Source organism: Rhamphochromis longiceps, linkage group LG8, assembly GCF_057381845.1.
Source record: "Rhamphochromis longiceps isolate RC_006_pf linkage group LG8, R_longiceps_female_GT1.1, whole genome shotgun sequence".
Lineage (NCBI taxonomy): Eukaryota > Metazoa > Chordata > Actinopteri > Cichliformes > Cichlidae > Rhamphochromis > Rhamphochromis longiceps.
In genome coordinates, this window is record NC_140564.1 from 2,720,590 (window position 1) to 2,739,909 (window position 19,320).

The 19,320-nt window shown below is 40.5% G+C and overlaps 1 protein-coding gene across 5 annotated transcripts in view; it reads left to right on the forward strand.

The window, feature by feature from the left end:
• Nucleotides 1–438: 438 nt before the first annotated feature.
• The window catches only part of LOC146662889 (exocyst complex component 6-like), a 67,407-nt gene continuing 48,525 nt past the window's right edge, over nt 439–19,320 (forward strand). For 2 of the 5 annotated variants that reach the window (XM_085415476.1, XM_085415479.1), the window contains exon 1: nt 439–605. In XM_085415476.1, coding sequence (XP_085271602.1) covers nt 463–605 — 143 coding nt within the window. In that variant the 5' untranslated portion in view covers nt 439–462. Of the gene's footprint in view, nt 606–1,247; nt 1,394–19,320 lie in introns of those variants that run through there. The other 3 variants (XM_085415478.1, XM_085415475.1, XM_085415480.1) reach the window with 3 other exon arrangements.

A 19,320-nucleotide genomic window follows, 5' to 3' on the forward strand; every position in this document is an offset into this window, starting at 1 on the left:
GTTTGGACAGATTTTTTTCCATAATAGATAAAATCATCATCAAACTGCATTTTGTATTTTTGTATTTCCTCTTTATAATATTACACTTTGATCAGTATTCATGTGTGACAAATAACTAAGAAATCAGGCCCTGTATCTGCAACATCAACTGCAGCTTGATGGTTGTGGTTTTACTTTTCAGAGGTGAATAAAGCCACAGCTACTAACACAGAACTGCTGAAATTAGTTTTGTTGGCTTCAAAGTTCAGTGAATCACAAGGTCTCTTTTTCCTGTTGCACCCTTTTTTCTGCTGACCACAGCAGGTGTCCTGCACGACACACACACACACACACACACACACACACACACACACACACACACACACACACACACACACACACACACACACACACAAAAAAAATCCTCTCTTACACGTACAGATTTTTAGTCTTCATACTCAAGACATACTTCACTAAGAGAGAATGGCTAGTGACAGGATCTATGCTGCTTTACCTGAGCCGCCTCGTCAAAGCCAAGCAGAAAGCAAAGAAGAAGAAAAGAAGGCTTTTGGGAATATTTTTGCAGAGTTGGAATCTGTGGACTTACCTCTTGGAACCACCTTAAGGTAAACTCCAAAACACACCCAAGATTTATCTGCTGAACACAACTGAAGGTGGACTGATTTAGCTAAATTACAACATTTAAAACGCTGGTTTATCTTAATACCAAGACCAGGAAAAAACGCACTTAGAAGCTAGCGGACACATGCAAACTGTGTTTGCTTTGATTAAACTGTGAGTTCAATTACAGACATTTAATGTGAAAAAAGCTTAGTATTATTAGCGTCAGTGTGTATCACTTGTCAGGCTTTACCAGAATTGTATCTTGATTTAACAAAAAAAAAAAAAACAAACCATAAAGATGTAAATAGCCTCCTCTGCATGTTGTTATTTAAAATGTATCTACAGCAGAACTGAGATGAATCAAATAGAAGCCACTAAAGCTCATTTGATAGCAGGCATCTTTATTATTACAAGTACCGTGTGAATGACAGTACAAATTATTTTCCTGTTTTTTACTGCTAACCATGCAAACCACTCGCTATACAGTATTTATGATAAGATCATAAACAGTCAAAACCCGTGTGGTTTTCCATGTGGTACAATGTTTGAGGAACCAGGCACAGGCTATGCGGAAACAAAGCCGCAATCACCGGGGTCAACACGACCGTAGTGCGCCTCCCACAGGCCGGACCTCACACTGACCTATGCTCCGCTGTAGCTGCAGTGATAGCCGTAATATGCACATAACAATCATGGCGGACAGTGAAACCCTGGAGTGCATAACGGAGCACGAGCGGATTTTACAGGAAATTGAAAGCACCGACACAGCTTGTGTCGGTCCGACTCTTCGGTAAGAATATATAGCTTCTAAAAACGCCCTTAGCAACATAGGTCCTGTGTTTTTCACTGTGTATTACATGATCACACCTTTTGTTTAAGACCTAGCTTAGCCTTACCCAGTAGCAGGCTAGCGCTGGCTATTTTAGCCAACAGTCAAGATAGTGTTGAAATGAGGAATGGGGCTAGCTGTCGTGTTAGCAGCAGTGACTGTGAGGTAATCTTTTAGGTTATGTGTAAGGATGGATGACTAGTGACCTGTCAAAAATGTCAACATCATTTGTGGGTGTGGCTGTGGGACTTCACATCCTTACGTCGTTGTGCAGCTTGAGTTAGCTAACGGCTAACAGGTAACGATTTTGGATAGTTGTTGGCTGAAATAAAACGAATGCCACGAGCGGATAAGAACACTGACCCTGTGGTGTTGTGTTATGTGGGCGACAGTAGTGACACAGGATGCCGGTTTGCTCAGCCTGACGTTCCCCAACACACCGCGCTGGTTATTTTAGGCAATTAGATGCCAAAGTAGCTTCCGAGGCCACAGTGAATAACATTAGCTGAATGCTTCCACCTGTCACACCTGTCCTGTAGACGTGCCTGTAGGCCGTGGTTGTTTCTCATACCTGGGGAGAGTGATGAGTGTATACCCTCCAGGTAACAATGCTATCTAGCTTTCTCAGCGCGTGTCTTCATCTCTTATCTCTAGGGTGACGCTGTCTTTTCTTCATCTCTTGGCAGCTTGGTCGGGTGTTGTAAAATGACAGTGACGTGCTGTCAGTGATCATAGGGGTTTGCTTTGCTTACTGTAGAGCTTACTAATAATAAGAATACTAATTGAAAGGGTCGGGCTAAAAACGGGATTTTTCTTATAGCTAATATTAGTGAATATTTCCTGGATAATAACACGTGCAAATGCAGCTCTGGTGCAGTGCATAGGCCTTTCCTGGGTGTGGACTATTATATGGCTCAGTGGACAGAGTCATAAACACTGGGTGTTGTGTGGTGGACTGACTTCTCTTTTCATGATGGTAACAGCGAGTCAGTTACTCCAGTATTAACATTACCACTTGGCACTCATGTTCAGTCTTATAAATCACCATTGGAGCTGTGCCAGCCTGAAAGCATCGTCCTTGTAGTTCCAGTCAGTACAACAGTCGTTAAGGATAAACCAGAGGACTTAGGCAAAGACATGTCCTCACTATGTCTTTTTTTGTAGATAAAAAAGACAATCTGACCTTGCTGAGGAATGCAGGTTATGTTGGCATATTTGTTTCAATGAAACATTTGTACCTGTTTCCTTCAGCATCTTCACAAGGTCTTCTTCTTTTGTGCTAGCATAGATTCACTTGTTTCGGAGTGCATTTGCTCCTAGGTGGGAGGGCACGTCTCCTTTAGTGTTGGGCGTCATGTCCATAATTATTCTGTTGTCCTGCTTGAGATTGCAAATATCCAAGACCATTTTTGTGAAGCAGGGGGGCAAACATGCTAACCATTAAGGCAGCACTGGCCGCCCTCCATAATACATACTGTGCAAGTGAAATACAAAGAATGCAAAATAGATACTGGGGAGGTAATGTCCCACTTTCAGACACACAGGAACAGCTAAAACAGTTATCATATTTGTTTGGTTCTTATGACTTTTTATAATTTTACTAACATGTTTAGTCTAGTTTGTGTAAAATGGCTTGACTCCTGCATTCTTAGTAATGTCCTCATTAACACAGCGTTCTTTAATCCACCAAAACAATTGATGTAATAGAAAGTTGAGTGGAGATAGGTTAACTGGAAACACTAAATTGCCCATAGGTGTGGATGTGGGAGTGAATGTGAGTGCGATTGGTTGTCTGACCAGGGAGTACCCTGCCTCTCACCCCAAGACAGCTGGGAAAGGCTCCAGGATGGAATGGGTGGATGAAAGTTGAGAGAATAAACTGTCGTCTCTGCAAATCATACTTTAATTAAACCTGAAATTAAAATCTAGCCAACGTCCAAAAATGCCTGCCATCCATTTTTATGAGTTCAGTAGTGATCAGTGTAGCTGCTCCCTCACATACATGTTAACTTCAAAAGCATGAACTTATGTGTGTGCGCACCAAAAACAAATGTTAGATCCAGAAATGGCTGTGGTTGCTTTCCTCTCGTGTAATCTTGCAGGTTCTGTTGATCAGTAATATTCTATAATGCAAGATTTCTTTTGACGTTCTTGTAGATAACACAGTAAACATACTAGAAGAAACAAGGACCCTGTTCTTGCATATGGTGGTCCATAATCTTTTGGCTGATTTCTTTGTCCCTGACCAAAATCTCTTATCCTGTTAAAAGCCAGTTCTTATCCCGATAACGATATACACAGTGACATCTGGTGAGAATTTCAAGTAAGCAGCATTTCAAAATAATTTACTTAGAAAATTGGTGACGTGTTCAAGACTTATTTTACCCACTGTATATCATAATATAGTGCATTTTTGTAAATTCAGTGAATAGTCTATATAATTACAACATGGAAAGTACTGTTTCTTTTTTACATTTCAGTTAAATTATCAAAAGCACTTGGTGACTAGCAATGTAAATATAAAACATGAGTGTATAAAATCTAAAACACTTTTCAATAACAAAATGACCAAAAACCTTCGAACAGGCTTTTTCCCGCAGCGTGCCATGTAATCGATACTCACAAACAAAATTATGGCTGTTTTAATTAACGTAACACTCGATTGCAGGTACACGACGCCCAGCTGAAAACACTTCATGCAAGTCGAGCTGCCCGAGATTCACAGAATTTACAGAAAATGTAAAATGTTTGTGATTTATATCGTTGTCGGGACGATCAATGTTTTATATCGGGATATGAGATTTTGGTCATAATGCACAGCCCTAACAAATAACTACTAATATTAGTACCAAACACCAGTTATGTTGCATCATACGTAGTGACACACACCAGATGACAGTCACGCAGTTCTTATGATTCAAACCTCTGGCTATTATGATGTCTCTCTGTGGTGGTCACAAAGTGTCCAGTCTTGGTTCAATGAGTTGGGGCTGCTGTAGCTGAGGTGGTCGAGCAGGTCATCTGCTAATCTGAACGTTAGCAGTTCCATCCAGTCTATGTCAAATATCCTTGAGCAGATAATATAAGATAATAACCCCAAGTTGTTCTCCGTGTGTGAATCTTAGGCAAGTTGCATAAAGCACTTTGAGTGCGCAGATAAATTAGAAAAGTGCTGTAAAAGAACCAGTCCATCAATCAGTGTGCTGTTTAGCTTGTCTTCATATCTGTTGTTGCACTCATAATATAAATGCAGCTGAGTCCTTTGTATCTGGAATCAGTGATTTTTGTAAAGTTGATTTGAATTTGCACAGTTAAATTTTCTGATCCGTATCAGATTTTTCATAACAGTGTCGATGCTACAGAGGAAGCCCCTTGTTTAGGAATGGACACCCCATTTTCTTTTGGCTGGTTCTTTTGTACTGCTGATGTTTCTGTTGCAAACTGTCATCCAAAGCGATGAAAAAGTATTGCAGTAACTGCGTATTTTGTGACAGCAGAGTCTGTGCAATGTCTGTCATTCTGCGCAGACCCACGGCCAAAAGCTGCAGAAGCCTATCAACGGTTCCATCCAGCGTTAACCTGTAGAGCAGGATTAAGTGCTTTTGTTGAAGGATTGTTCTAATGCAAGCCCCCCAAACACAGGCGCACACACACAAATACAAAATTGTGTAAATGAATCTATGAATCAAAATTGAATCTATGAGTAGCACAGAGGTATATTACAACATCTAGTTAATTTCGATTTTTATTCATTTAAGTTTAGTTTAGGTTAGTGTATGAAATTGGTTTGCTCATATTGCTTTACATGTATTTTTAAGTTTAGTTTGTGTTAGCTTCAGTATTAGTTTTGTTTTTGTAATATTATGAGCTGTTTTTGTCAAAGGCCAAATTTAGATGAGTGCACGAGTCCTTCTCCTGTAGTAGTCTCATCAGATTCGTGCATCAGAGGCTCTCTTTCACTGTAAGTGTTGATAAGTGTGATAAATGTTTGGCACATTACCAGACCAGAAACTATTTAGCAAGAATTTCAGTGTAACTGACAGTCCTCCCATTGCAACACCGTAGGGTGTGTTCCATTGACTCCAACACTCATAAACTGGCAGCGTAGTTGTTTTGTCTCATGTTTCTGCCCCTGGTTTTACCGTCTTGTGCCAGATACGAACTTTGACTTCACCCTTGGTAGTTGAGCTGGCGGAGGATTTAAATTTGATTAGGTGAAGCAGCTGATTTGTTTAACAAAGTAACTCCAACTGCAGGTCAGTCTGTCGCTCCACAGAAGTCATGTCTGAGGGGACTTTAGTATATTAAGTCAAGAGTGAACCAGACATTCAAATTCAGAGAAAATGTAACCAACCTTTGCCTCAGATTAAAAAAAGTATTTGTTATATGAAGCTCATTACATGTGTCCTAACTCCAGACAAATCATAGATGGTCGTGTGTATATGTGTGAGAGTGTATTAGGAATAGGGCTGGGCCATATTATACCGTTCACGGTAATACCGGTATAATGTTAGGCAACGATAGGAAAATGAAATATCGCGATAGAATATGAGTAAAACGCGCATGCGCAGTGCCTTTGTTTTCATGCACATGGCCGATTGTTGAGGAACCAGAATTGGTTTGTAAAAATGGTGCAACTTCAGTGATGTGGAACTGGTTTGGTGTTTGTCCGTCAGATACACAACAAAGCACATTTTTTTGCAGAACATGCAAGCGGCCGTTGTTATTGTCGTATTTGTCGGACTAAGACGCTCTTAAATCTGGGAGTAATCTGGGTCCTAAACTCCGTATGTTTCAGGTCAAACAACACTGCAGCATCACTGAGAGTTAAAAACTGTCTAAATTCTTTCATCTTTAATAAAACGATCAGCATTGCTGCTTTACCAGGTGTAACTATGAAGTTTAACTTCCAGGCATCCATGAAAACAAAATTTATTACATTTAACGGAGTTAGAAGTTAGCAGGAAGCTAGCGGAAGTTAGCTCGCTAGTTTCGCTAGTTACCTAAGCATGATATAGCATGTTCTGACTGAGAGATTTCTGAAAAAAATCAAACGTACAGCTCTGCTATCACTTCCAACATAAATGAAGACAGGAAACTAAACAGCAGTGACGTTTGTAGGGTTACTGAAGTTGGGCTAGCTGGTATATAATGATGTGCTACGTGATCGCTAGCGACACAGCTATGTTAGCATAACATAAACAGTGAAGCTGGAGGACGAACACTAACACTTTTCCACTTATAAAAGTTAACGTTAAGGTTCCTCATGGTTAGAGACAAATGCAATCGCATGGCAGGATGCTGTAAACGGACCAAACTTCAGTCAGGAGAACAACTGAGATAATCCATCCACAATACGAGGTTAGTCATTAATGTACTGCAACAACATGGGAATAGAGCAGCTGCCAGAGAATTCAACATTAATGAATCAATGGTACAGAAGTGGAGGAAGCAAGAAGAATGAGTTTAATAAAGTTTGATTTATCTGACTGCTTTGTTTCGCTTAATGTGCCTTATAATCCCGTGCACCTTATGGTCCGAAAAACACGTACTGCACACTGCAGTTTAATGTTGCAAAGCACCTCTTTTTAACTTCAGTGGATATTATACCTGGTTATGCTCAGGATATGTCAGCCCATTTCTACTGGAAATGCCTTTTGGTTAAACTTTCAGCAAGGAATTTGCATTTGCACTGTTACATTTTTATAAAGCTTTAATGTACATAAAAACCAGCTTCTTGTTTAAGTGAAAATAAATGGAAGGTTGTCTTTTTGCGCTAGTAATGTTGTGGAGTTGTATTTTGTCTCGCATCAATTATATCGTCGGTTATATCGTTATCGCAAATTTTCAAATATATATCGTGATAAATATTTTTGGCCATATCGCCCTGCTCTAATTAGGAATGTTCCTAAAAACAATTTAGACCAACCGACTAGTCTAAAACTAAGAAACACTCAGATGTGAATTCAAACACTAGAACTGTTTCATTAAAAATGTCAAAGACTCTCCAAACAGCAGCATTTAAAGCCACTGATCACATTCTTCAGTCGTTAATCATGCTGGCGCCTCAAATCGAGCATCATGAACATTGAACATTTTACTCCAAACTGACAACAAAGAAGAAGAAAAACTAAAAAAATTAACATCAGAAAAATAAATAAATCGTGGCTGAAAGGTGTGCAGCTTTGTGCCCTGCATTAGCAATGATGCACGTTGTTCTGCAATTATGACAATCACTTCAATAAAAGTCCAAATTTATTTCTGAAATCCAGCTTCATAAACTGTCAGTTTTCCATGATGTGCGTTAGCTTCGATACGTGTAGTGTTTCATGTCCTCGTTAAGTAGTTTGTCTGGTGTTTATTGTAACTCATACTGAGTTACGCATTACTAACCACCAGTTGACCCCAGACAAGCAGCTAAAGCTTGCTTTCCACTAAGGTTGTTATAGTTAACTAAAACTACACTAAAAATATAGTTACAAAATGTTAACTGTAATGAAAGCCAAACATTTTGAAGAAAAAAAAACTGACTGAGAAATGTTATAAACTTGAATAAACTAAAATAAATAAAATACAAATATTGAGGTAATATGCTTGGTTTTATTGTTTAGTTTGCTAAAACAAAAAGTGCAACTTTACTGTTGAAGGGTTATTGGACATACTTCTTGATACTTTGGGTGTCTACAAAATGTTTTTAATTTTAATATCTGTAAAAGTCTTGCCTCTGACATAAGCCCTTCACACATTAATAATTAAAAAGACTCAAACTAACACTGAAACTATGAAAATGTTTAGTTTTAAAAACTAAAAAGAAAAATCACTCTTGAACTGAAACTGAAATAAATATAAAAACTTGTTTGAAAATGCAAAACTATGACAACTCTGATTTTCTGCAGGTGAGTCAGGCTTGTGGCACTACAGGCTCCATGTCTACAGATACCTGTTTGCTGTAGTAGACGTGCTGATGTTTCCTGTCATGTGTTCTTTGTGCTGATTTTTAGCCATATTTATTAAAAAATGTCTACTCCTTCGATTCGTTTGTTATGATCAGAGCTAAAGGAAATGAAATTCCTTTTATTTTGATCTACAGTGTTAAATTATGGAGTTAAATGATATCTTTAGTTGTTTCTTAGACTTGAACAAGCGTGCTGTTCGAGGGATGTAAAAAACAGTGTCACACTAACATTAACACATTAACATTTCATAGTGTGTGAAGGATTTTCTCAGTTCGTTACATTATGACAGTCATGAGTGTTGTGTTTGCCACATGAACCGTTATTGTAATCTAATGCCACACATAAAAATGGGAAGACGGTTTAAATTTGAATATTTTGATATGCGTTCGCTTTCACTGTGCCCACCCTTCACCTGAAATTCTGACTTATTTAAATCCTTTATCAGTTCTGTTATTGTCAAGAAGCTGCATGTATTTGGCACAATCATGTGCGGGTGTTTATATAACCAGTTATGCCAAGAGTTCTGCCAAAACCAAAATTTGCTCTCGAAAAACAAAAAACAAGCACAAAAACAAACATAGCAGATAAAAGATTGTTTGCATATGCAAAGTAAAAGTTTAAAAAACAACAGCAAAAAATATATGTGTGTGTGTGTGTAGGGCTGCAATGATTCATCGAGTAATTCGATAATAAAAAATTCTCAAAGCATGTTTCGTTTAGCTGTAGAGCTGGGCGATAGAACGATAACGATATGTATCGCGATATAACTTTTACTCGATAGAGAAATTAAGCTATCGCGATAGACCTCGCCGCTCTTGTCCTCTTTAAAAAAAAAAAAAAAAAAGGTCAGCCAATCCAAATTAAGTAGCGCAGAGCCGAACCAATCTCAGCCGCAGCGTCACGTTGCGTGGCTTGTTACGTACAGCACAAGTGCCAAGCCGCACGTGTGTTTGTTTGGGAAGCAGCCAGCGCGTAATGGAGGAAATGAGTGTGCCGACTAGAAAAATCAACCGAGCGTGACCGAAGAGAAAACAGATGATGGTTCCAACGCCGGAGAGATTGTCGAACGGAAGAGCCATAGAAGTTCCGTAGTGTGAAGGTATTTCGGCTATTTCAAGTCTGACAAAAAACAGAGTAGCGTGCACTGTAAATTGTGCCGAAAGCAAGTCTGGAAACACAATAAACTGGTGCATGCACACTGTGCGCCACGTTATTGTTTCGGTGAAATGAATTTCTACAATACTGTTACTGTTAATTCTACTCTCTGCAGTGTTTAAATGCTTACATATACACACAGTTACTGTCCCTCCACACATACGACTCGGTTCTGCTTCTATGCCCCAGCTTTGTTTACTTTTTCCCACCGAGGCTTCTAGACTTCTGATTGGCCAACATTTCTGCACGGTTAGGAATCTAGCGCCACCTGCTGCTTTGGCATGTTCATAGCAGCGTTTTCCTTCATTTCTGCCTTTATGTGTGGACGGGATTATTTTTAAAACGAAAACGGAAAATCTCCGTTTTCAAAAATACCCGTGTACGTGTGGACGTAGCCTCAGTCTCTGACTGGAAGCGCTAATTCGTCATTCGGCTTTTGTCAGACTAAAGTAACTGTTAAAACTGTTTGAAAAGCTCAGCTATACAACAAGGAGAGATTGAGAATTTCCTTTTAGTTCTCAGTTTATTTGATATTGACAAAAGTTAGTCAGTTTTGTCTGTTCTTCTGTAAAACAAACTAAGATTTATTTTTAGAATTTATATTTTGTTTCTAAGTGGAATTGACAGTTTAGTCTGTTTCGTTTGTTCTATTTTGAAACTTAAACGCTTTAGTGGCTGCCTTTTGTGTAGTTTGCAATATTTGCCTTTATCTATCTGAAAAAGTCTCATGTTCCTTAAGTACATCTACCCTGTTGAACTTATTATGGGAAATAAATATTTAAATAAAAACAAGCTGCTGATTATTTCACATTTTACTTGTGAGCAACGGCACATTTAAATCTTACAAATATAGTTATTTGGCTTATATCGTGATAGATATCGTTATCGCCTGAAATGAAAAAAACATATCGTGATATGAAAAAATCTCATATCGCCCAGCTCTATTTAGCTGTAACGTTTCACCCACATCTGTGATTCAAAACAGACCTTTGCAACTTTTAAAGTTTGAAATGCAGTCGTTCAGGCAGTTTTGGAGAAACGTGCCCCAAATTTAAGTGTCTGTTACCTTTAAACTAGTCTGTTAATCTAAATAGTTTTTCCCCATTTAGTCAATTAAGAAATGAGTTGTCAGGAATACATACAACATTAAGCCCACGATGCCCGTGGAACTGGAGTCACACTGCGAAGAGCAAAGAGGTGGTGCCGTTAGTGAGAAGATAAGCTCAGGTTGAGTGATAGAAAACAGGTTTTTTTCCTAGTGTCCAAAGCAGCAGCACTGTCCCAGTAACCAGCATTAAAGCCTTGACTGGGAAAAAGCTAGCAGCAGTCGTTCATCAAAGCACTTGATCAACAAACTCTGATGTAAAAAAAACGAGTGCTCGTTAATACGACGTTAACGCCATAACCGCATTAACGTGGCAAATCCCCGTTAGCGAGTTAACACGGATCGCCCCGTGTGAGGGCTGCATGGTGCTAACGAGCTAACGCGTTAACTTGCTACTGCTTTTCAAGCATAAACATCATGTAGATATCTAAGGAGCTTGGAAAGAAAAGCGTCTGGACTTGAAGTTGTTCGAAGACTCTCATCCAAGAAGCTTCTTCAGTTCCAGGGTCAAATGGTGGAGAGTCCCAGATTTAAGCCCTGTGGGAGTTTCCCCCCAGAGGGACAGTGGGGGGAATGTGAGTAGGAAGGGATCTCAACACTGGTGAAGTTGGTGAAGTCGGTGGAGTTCTTGATTCGATGTGGTGTTCCCCACCAGGGTGGCTAGGATGCCAGCAAGGTGTTTGGTGGCTGAGTTTATGCTGCTGACAATGGGTCTGAGTGGGACACCTTTATGGATCTCAGGAAGTCTGTAAATACAGCGTATGGCATCCCCTGGGTATAGACAATGATATAATAATAATAATAATACATTTTATTTGAAAGCTCCTTTCAGAACACTCAAGGACACTGCACTCAGCAGAACAATAAAAGCAACATGAAGCCAGCAGTTTACACAATCATAAAAGCATAAGACATAAAACACATTTAAAAATGGCAGAGTGGAGAGTTTATGTGTGATAAGCTGTTTTGAACAAGTGAGTTCTGAGTTGGGACTTAAAGAGAGACAAGGAAGCGATATTTCTTAAATCAGGAGGAAGGGAATTCCAGAGTGGAGGAGCAGCTGAAAGCCCTGCTCCCCATGGTGGCAAGACGGGGAGAGACACCGGGATGGGGTGGTGATCTGAACCACATCAGAGAGATATGGAGGGGAGAGATGATGAAAAGCCTTAAATGTGTACAAGAGTTTTGGTTTTTTTTGCCTGTCCCATTTGGTTCTTTAGCCGTCAGAATTGTTGTCTGAAGACCAACAAGGAGACCCGATGGATTTACTTTGCCAAATGGATCATCACAGCTTTGCTGTATTGGTCCATTTGATCGACCTTTGTTGTTATTATTTATTTTATTTTCAGTTGTTACAGACGGGACAGACATGACTGAGGGACAGGAAAGGGAGAAAGAACGATGCAGGAAAAGAAAATCAGAAGGGACAGTGAGAAGTACAAGAGTGTTTTGAAATATGTCGGATGGTCAATGATTTTGTCCTTTTCAAGGTCTAAGTGATAACTTTCTTTTTGTAGCTGCTTGTGGGGTCTCGCTTTAAGGCTTCGTAGGAGTCACTGAGGAGTGTAGTGATCTTTGTGTGGTAACCTGTTGTGTGTGTGTGCGTGTGATGTTGTGATCTTTGCTCAGGAAGCGACGACCTTCTTTTTCTTGTACTGTGAGGTTAGACGGAGGGACTGGAGCGGGTGGCTGAAACTTTCATCCTGATTTGCTCTGCTTCTGTTTGTGATATTTTATCAGTCCGTATGGCTGTTTCTGTGGCTGTGATGAGGTCCACTATGGACAGCTGTTGAGGAGAAATGGCAAAATTGAAAGAAAGAACATCGCCCAGACGCTCTTCTTTCCAAGCTCCTTAGACTACGATGACCTGGATGACCTTCACAGACATCGTGTAAATATAGAGATATTAAAGACAGCTTAGATTATCGAGCTTGCTAAAGGCTGACAGCAGCCGTCCTATTTTACATGGAAGGAAGAGAGGTGAGTCTAAAGGGAAGCATGGTGTGCACCAGACCATATTTATGTCAATGTTTTCATAACATTTTTCAGATTGAAAGTGAAATAATATAAATACTGTCTCAATGAAATTGTGTAAAGTATAAATTTTTTTTGCAAGCGTCTCTTTACGCAATGCAAAGATAAAAGGGGCGGAGCCGTTACTGAGAAGGTGAGCTTTGTTTGAATAAGGCTTCTAGCATCTAAAGCAGCAGCGCTGTTCCTTTGATCCCCATTAAAACATTTACTGGGAAAATGTGAGCAGGAATCCTCCATCAAAGCACCTGATCAAAAAAGTCTGATGTGAAGAAAAGCAAACTTTGTAGCTGCTCTGTCGTTTCACACAGTGAAAAATCACAAGCCAATAAAAATGCACATAGGTTACCAAACTGTGAGCCGCTGGACTGTGTGACTGAAACGTGTACAAAAACTCAGAGTACAGATTTATGTTTTATGCGTTTTATAAGAAAAAGTTTTCTTTAAGAATAACATTTAATTTGCCCCGTAATAGAAAAGGTTTGGTGTTTTTGTTTTTGACAAATGAAACCTGAAACTAAAAATGAAACTCCAAAGATTGCAGTTTCTAAAATGGAAACCAATGAGCATTTTGAAAGACTCTTTCTCTTTTCAATATCTATTATTTCTCATTAATAATACCGTGTACATTATAACATACCATAATAGACCCATTTCTGTAATATACTTACATATCTATACTATTGCTAATATATATTGTAATATATCTATATCACTAAAGCACTTCTGGATGGATGCAAACTGCATTTCGTTGCCCTGTACCTGTGCATGTGCAATGACAATAAAGTTGAATTCTAATTCTAATTCTAATTAATAAGACCAACATTTTTCTTATCCAATTACTTGATTAATTAACGAAATAACCTATAGTTTAATCGTTTAATTAAATTACCAACAGCTGCAGCCCTAAAGAATATTAGTAACAATAATGACATCAAACCAAAATATTTTGCATATATTTTATTGAAGACTGTGCAGTAAAAATAAAACAATAAACATAAGCCATATTGCATGACTAAACTAATAAATCTGTTTAGAGAGTGACTCTATTTAAAAATATCTAAATTTTTACATTCATGTGACTTTTTAAATTAAATAGCAGACAGTTTATCAACAGTGCATATTCTCAATAGTTTTCTTTTAATACATAAAAAAATGATTCTCTGACCTATTAGGTTTTCAGTTAAAAGGGATTTTTCTGTGTGTGGGTGTATGTAAAGCAGCCCTGTGCACCTGTGTTTCAGTTGATTTCCATGCCTGTGTATCAGCACTAGCCTGCTGTGTTCCACATAAAATAATTTAGATGCTGATACTCTCTCACTTTGCCTAACTGCTCAAGTCTGCACAAGAAAAGCACCCACACATAAATCTTTGACAGTTAAAGAAAGGAGCAGTTTGAAAATGAGTGCATTGCTTGTCTTTGTTCTCCCTTCACCTTAAATTGTTGGGAAAAAGCCTGGGCAGTAAAGGATTTTTTTAAAACTATAAGACCAAATATCTGTTTTTTAAAATAATAATGAACCAGTATTTTGAACTCTGGGGGTGACAGAAAATGCAGAATTGATTTCTCAGACAAAGAAGAACAGAACTTATTAGAGGTGGGGCCTATCGCGCGGTGCCCCGCGCTTCACTCGGACTTTCTGACCACGTCATGATCCACCTAATCCCCGCGTACAGACAGAGGCTGAAGCTCTCCAAACCTGTCGTGAGGACCAAAAAACTGTGGAGCAACGAGGCTGTGGAGGAGCTTCGCACGTGTTTGGAGACCACAGACTGGGACACAATGAAGGCTGCTTCTAACAGCTTGGACGAGTTTACGGACACTGTCACCTCCTATATCCACTTCTGTGAGGACAGCATTGTGCCATCACGCACCAGGGTGAGTTATAACAATGACAAACCCTGGTTTACTCCTAAACTCAAAAAGCTGTGGCTGGAAAAGAGAAAGGCGTTCAGAAGCGGAGACAGGGACTGCTACAGAGAGGCCAAGTACAGGTTCACTAAAGAAGTGGACATTGCTAAACATCAGCACTCTGAGAAGATGCAGCAGCAGATCTCAGAGAATGACTTGGCCTCTGTGTGGAAAGGTTTTAGGAATATCACCAACTACAAGCCTAAAACCCCCCACTCCACTGATGACTTGCTCTTAGCCAACACCCTTAACGACTTTTACTGCCGTTTTGACGAGCCATCAGGCAGCCTTCACACCTCCAAAGGCCCCAACAATAGAGACACTTTGGACACTCATTCCCCCACCTCTCCCCCCTCCATAGAGCCATCACCACCTTCAAACCGTTCACCTACAACACCCCCCTCCTCACCCCACACAAAAGAGGATTTCACACCACCTCCTCCCACCACAACTCTTCATATTCATGAAGCAGGTGTGAGGAAGCAGTTTAAGAGTCTGAATGCTCGGAAAGCTCCCGGCCCAGACGGTGTGTCTCCTGCCACCCTCAGACACTGTGCAAACGAGCTGGCCCCAGTGTTTTCTGGCATTTTCAACTCCTCACTGCAGGCATGTCATGTGCCTGCCTGCTTCAAGTCCTCCACCATAATCCCTGTCCCCAAGAAACCTAGGATCACTGGACTAAATGACTACAGACCCGTGGCTCTGACATCTGTGGTCATGAAGTCTTTTGAGCGCCTAGTTCTCTCCCATCTCAGGACCCTCACGGCCCCCCTCCTGGACCCCCTGCAGTTTGCATATAGAGCCAACAGGTCTGTAGACGACGCCATCAACATGGCCCTACACTTCATCCTGCAGCATCTGGACTCCCCAGGAACCTACGCCAGGATCCTGTTTGTGGACTTCAGCTCTGCCTTCAACACCATCCTTCCAGACCATCTCCGAGGCAAGCTTTCCCAGATGAATGTGCCTGATCCCATCTGCCAGTGGATCACTGACTTCCTGACGGACAGGAAGCAGCATGTGAGGCTGGGAAAGAATGTCTCGGACTCCCGGACCATCAGCACCGGCTCCCCTCAGGGCTGTGTTCTTTCTCCTCTGCTCTTCTCCCTGTACACCAACTGCTGCACCTCCACCCACCAGTCTGTCAAGCTAATCAAGTTTGCAGATGACACCACCGTTATTGGACTCATGTCGGACGGGGACGAGTCTGCCTACAGGAGGGAGGTTGAACGTCTGGTGTCCTGGTGCAGCCACAACAACCTGGTGCTGAATGCCCAGAAGACAGTGGAGATTATTGTGGACTTCAGGAAGCACACAGCCCCACTCCCCCCCATCATCCTGACTGACACCCCCATCACCTCTGTGGACTCATTCCGCTTCCTGGGTACCACCATCACCCAGGACCTGAAGTGGGAGCCCACCATCACCTCCGTCATCAAGAAAGCCCAGCAGAGGATGTACTTCCTGAGGCAGCTGAAGAAATTCAACCTGCCAACACGGACGATGATGCAATTCTACACTGCAATCATCGAGTCCATCCTCACCTCCTCCATCACCGTGTGGTACGCTGGAGCCACTATCAGGGACAAACAGAGACTGCAGCGTGTTGTGCGCTCTGCTGAGAAGGTGATTGGCTGCAGACTCCCATCTTTGCAGGACCTGTACACCTCCAGGACATTGCGGCGTGCAGCTCGGATCTCAGCTGACCCTTCTCACCCTGGACACAGTCTGTTTGACCTGCTCCCCTCAGGCAGGAGGCTCCGGTCCATTCGCACCAGAACCTCTCGCCATAAGAACAGTTTCTTCCCCTCTGCTGTTGGACACATGAACAATAACCATATGACTGTTCCCGCTACTAACACATGACCCTACGCTGTGTCACTGCATCATTCCATGTTTGGCACTGATCACCACCTGCACTCATGTATATATCTTTCTACGTAGCACTCTTAATTCTTATTCTCATGTATATATCTCATGTATAGCTCATGCACATATCTTTCTACGTAGCACTTTTAATTCTTATCCCTACTTTTATTTTTTCATGTCTATTTAAGTGCTATTTATGACACTATGTTTGCACTGAAGCACCGCAGCAATTTCCTAATGTTGTAAACCTGCTCAACATTTGGCAATAAACCCCTTTCTGATTCTGATTCTGATTCTGATTCTGAATCACCATACAACTCGCGATACGATATTATCACAATACTTAACGCACGATACGATATTATTGCGATTTTTTAAAAATATATTGCAATATTCAGATTCTGAACATAAAGTTAAACTTTATCAATATTCATTTTATCTAATATCAAAGTCTCACACTCAGTCTTTCTCTCATTTCAGTTTTATTGTTGACAAACTGAACGGTTTGTATTACAGTCTAGTCCAACTTAACTGAATGCATCAGGTACATCTGGTACAATTACAGCTATTCTGAACTATGCAATTTATGAAAACTATGGAGCCCATTCAGCAACTGAAGAATTTGAAAGTAAATTAAAACAAAATATAATTTTACGTTAAATAAAAAAGTTTTAAACTTAATTAAAATAAAACATGTCTTAAATTAAAATAAGTAAACTGTCATGTTTATTGCTGCCAAAAAAACAAGTTAAACACATTTGGACAGTGTCAGGATTCTTGCTCAGAAAAAGGATCAACATGCTCTGAAGTCAGAGCACGAAAACCTTTTTTGTAACAAAATATCGATTTCTGCTGTCCCTGTATCGATACATTATTAGCAAACAAAATATCACGATACTACATAGTATCGATTTTCCCCCACCCCTAGAACTTATCCACCACACTGGAAAATGGTTACTGGTGTCCCTATGCCTTGTTTGCTAATGTTTGCTTTGCTACTGCAGTTTACAGTTGTGCTGTATATGTCTGTACCCCCCCCCCCCCCCCCCCCCCCAACCCCGTTTTAAATCAATAAAATGTTGATCACAAAAAAGAAAATGGTTACTGGCCAAATACAAAAACAGCCCATGAGTTTGTCCAGGATAGTCTCATTTAAAAACCAAAGAACGAACAGGATGTGTTAATCTCATCGTACTAATGAAGAACAGCGTAGCACTAACATCAGATGAGCAGACTGTAGAAACGTTTGAGATTCCTCCGAGCAAAATTGTGATGGTTGTCCATCAGGGCTGCCACAGACGATTATTTTCATAGTTGACTAGTCACCGATTATTTTTGCGATTAGTCGACTAATCAGATCCATCGGATGTAAAACGTACAGCTTATTGCACCAGCAGCATCTGCTCTTATATAACTATCATTAGCTTACAGCTGGAAGTGTTTCAGGTGTGTGCCAACTAAAAATAAAGACAAGATGATAGTTTATTAAAGTTTTAATGAAATTTGGAGATCGTCTCGGTGGAGTTTGATGAACTCTGCCGTCTGCTCCTTGCTATCTAACATATAACAGGACGGTCACCTATTGAGCTGGTGGGTAACATATTTTGCAAATGTGTGATGTCTTGATAAACCGAGCAGATATTTGAAGTTTGCACAGCTACATTCTCGCCTGAAAATATATTAAAAGTTTATTTTGTGACCCAGAAAGAGTAATATTAAAACTAAGTAGCTGCCGCCATTGTTGGAAACTGGAATTGGCTGTGCCGTGCTATGAATTCTGGGATATGGTGGGCCATCTTCTTCCTGTTAAGAGGGAGTTTTTCCTTCCCACTGTCACCTTGCTCATATGGGGTCCATATGATTGTTGGGTTTTCTCTGTATGTATTATTGTAGGGTCTATCAATATAAAGCACCTTGAGGTGACTGCTGTTGTGATGTGGCGCTGTGTAAATTAAATTGACTTGAATCTTCTGTTTCAGTCTGTTATTATACACTTAAGTGCTACTACTTATTCCTGTGTTGTTCAGGATTTTGCAAAGCTTCAGACAACGGGTCGACTATTAAACTGGTTTAGGCGATTTTGATAGTCGATGTAATCGCGGCAGCCGTAAACTGTCACATGTCAGTTGGCTGATCTTTCTCCACTGTTCCATGGCAGATGGTGATATACAGTGGGGCAAAAAAGTATTTAGTCAGCCACCGATTGTGCAAGTTCCCCCACCTAAAATGATGACAGAGGTCAGTAATTTGCACCAGAGGTACACTTCAACTGTGAGAGACAGAATGTGAAAAAAAAATCCATGAATCCACATGGTAGGATTTGTAAAGAATTTATTCGTAAATCTGGGTGGAAAATAAGTATTTGGTCACCTCAAACAAGGAAAATCTCTGGCTCTCACAGACCTGTAACGTCTTCTGTAAGAAGCTTTTCTGTCCCCCACTCGTTACCTGTATGAATGGCACCTGTTTGAACTCATCATCTGTATAAAAGACACCTGTCCACAGCCTCAAACAGTCAGACTCCAAACTCCGCCATGGCCAAGACCAAAGAGCTTTCGAAGGACACCAGGAAAAGTATTGTAGACCTGCACCAGACTGGGAAGAGTGAATCTACAATAGGCAAGCAGCTTGGTGTGAAAAAATCAACTGTGGGAGCAATCATCAGAAAATGGAAGACATACAAGACCACTGATAATCTCCCTCGATCTGGGGCTCCACACAAGATCTCATCCCGTGGGGTCAAAATGATCATGAGAACGGTGAGCAAAGATCCCAGAACCACACGGGGGGACCTGGTGAATGACCTGCAGAGAGCTGGGACCAAAGTAACAAAGGTCACCATCAGTAACACACTACAACG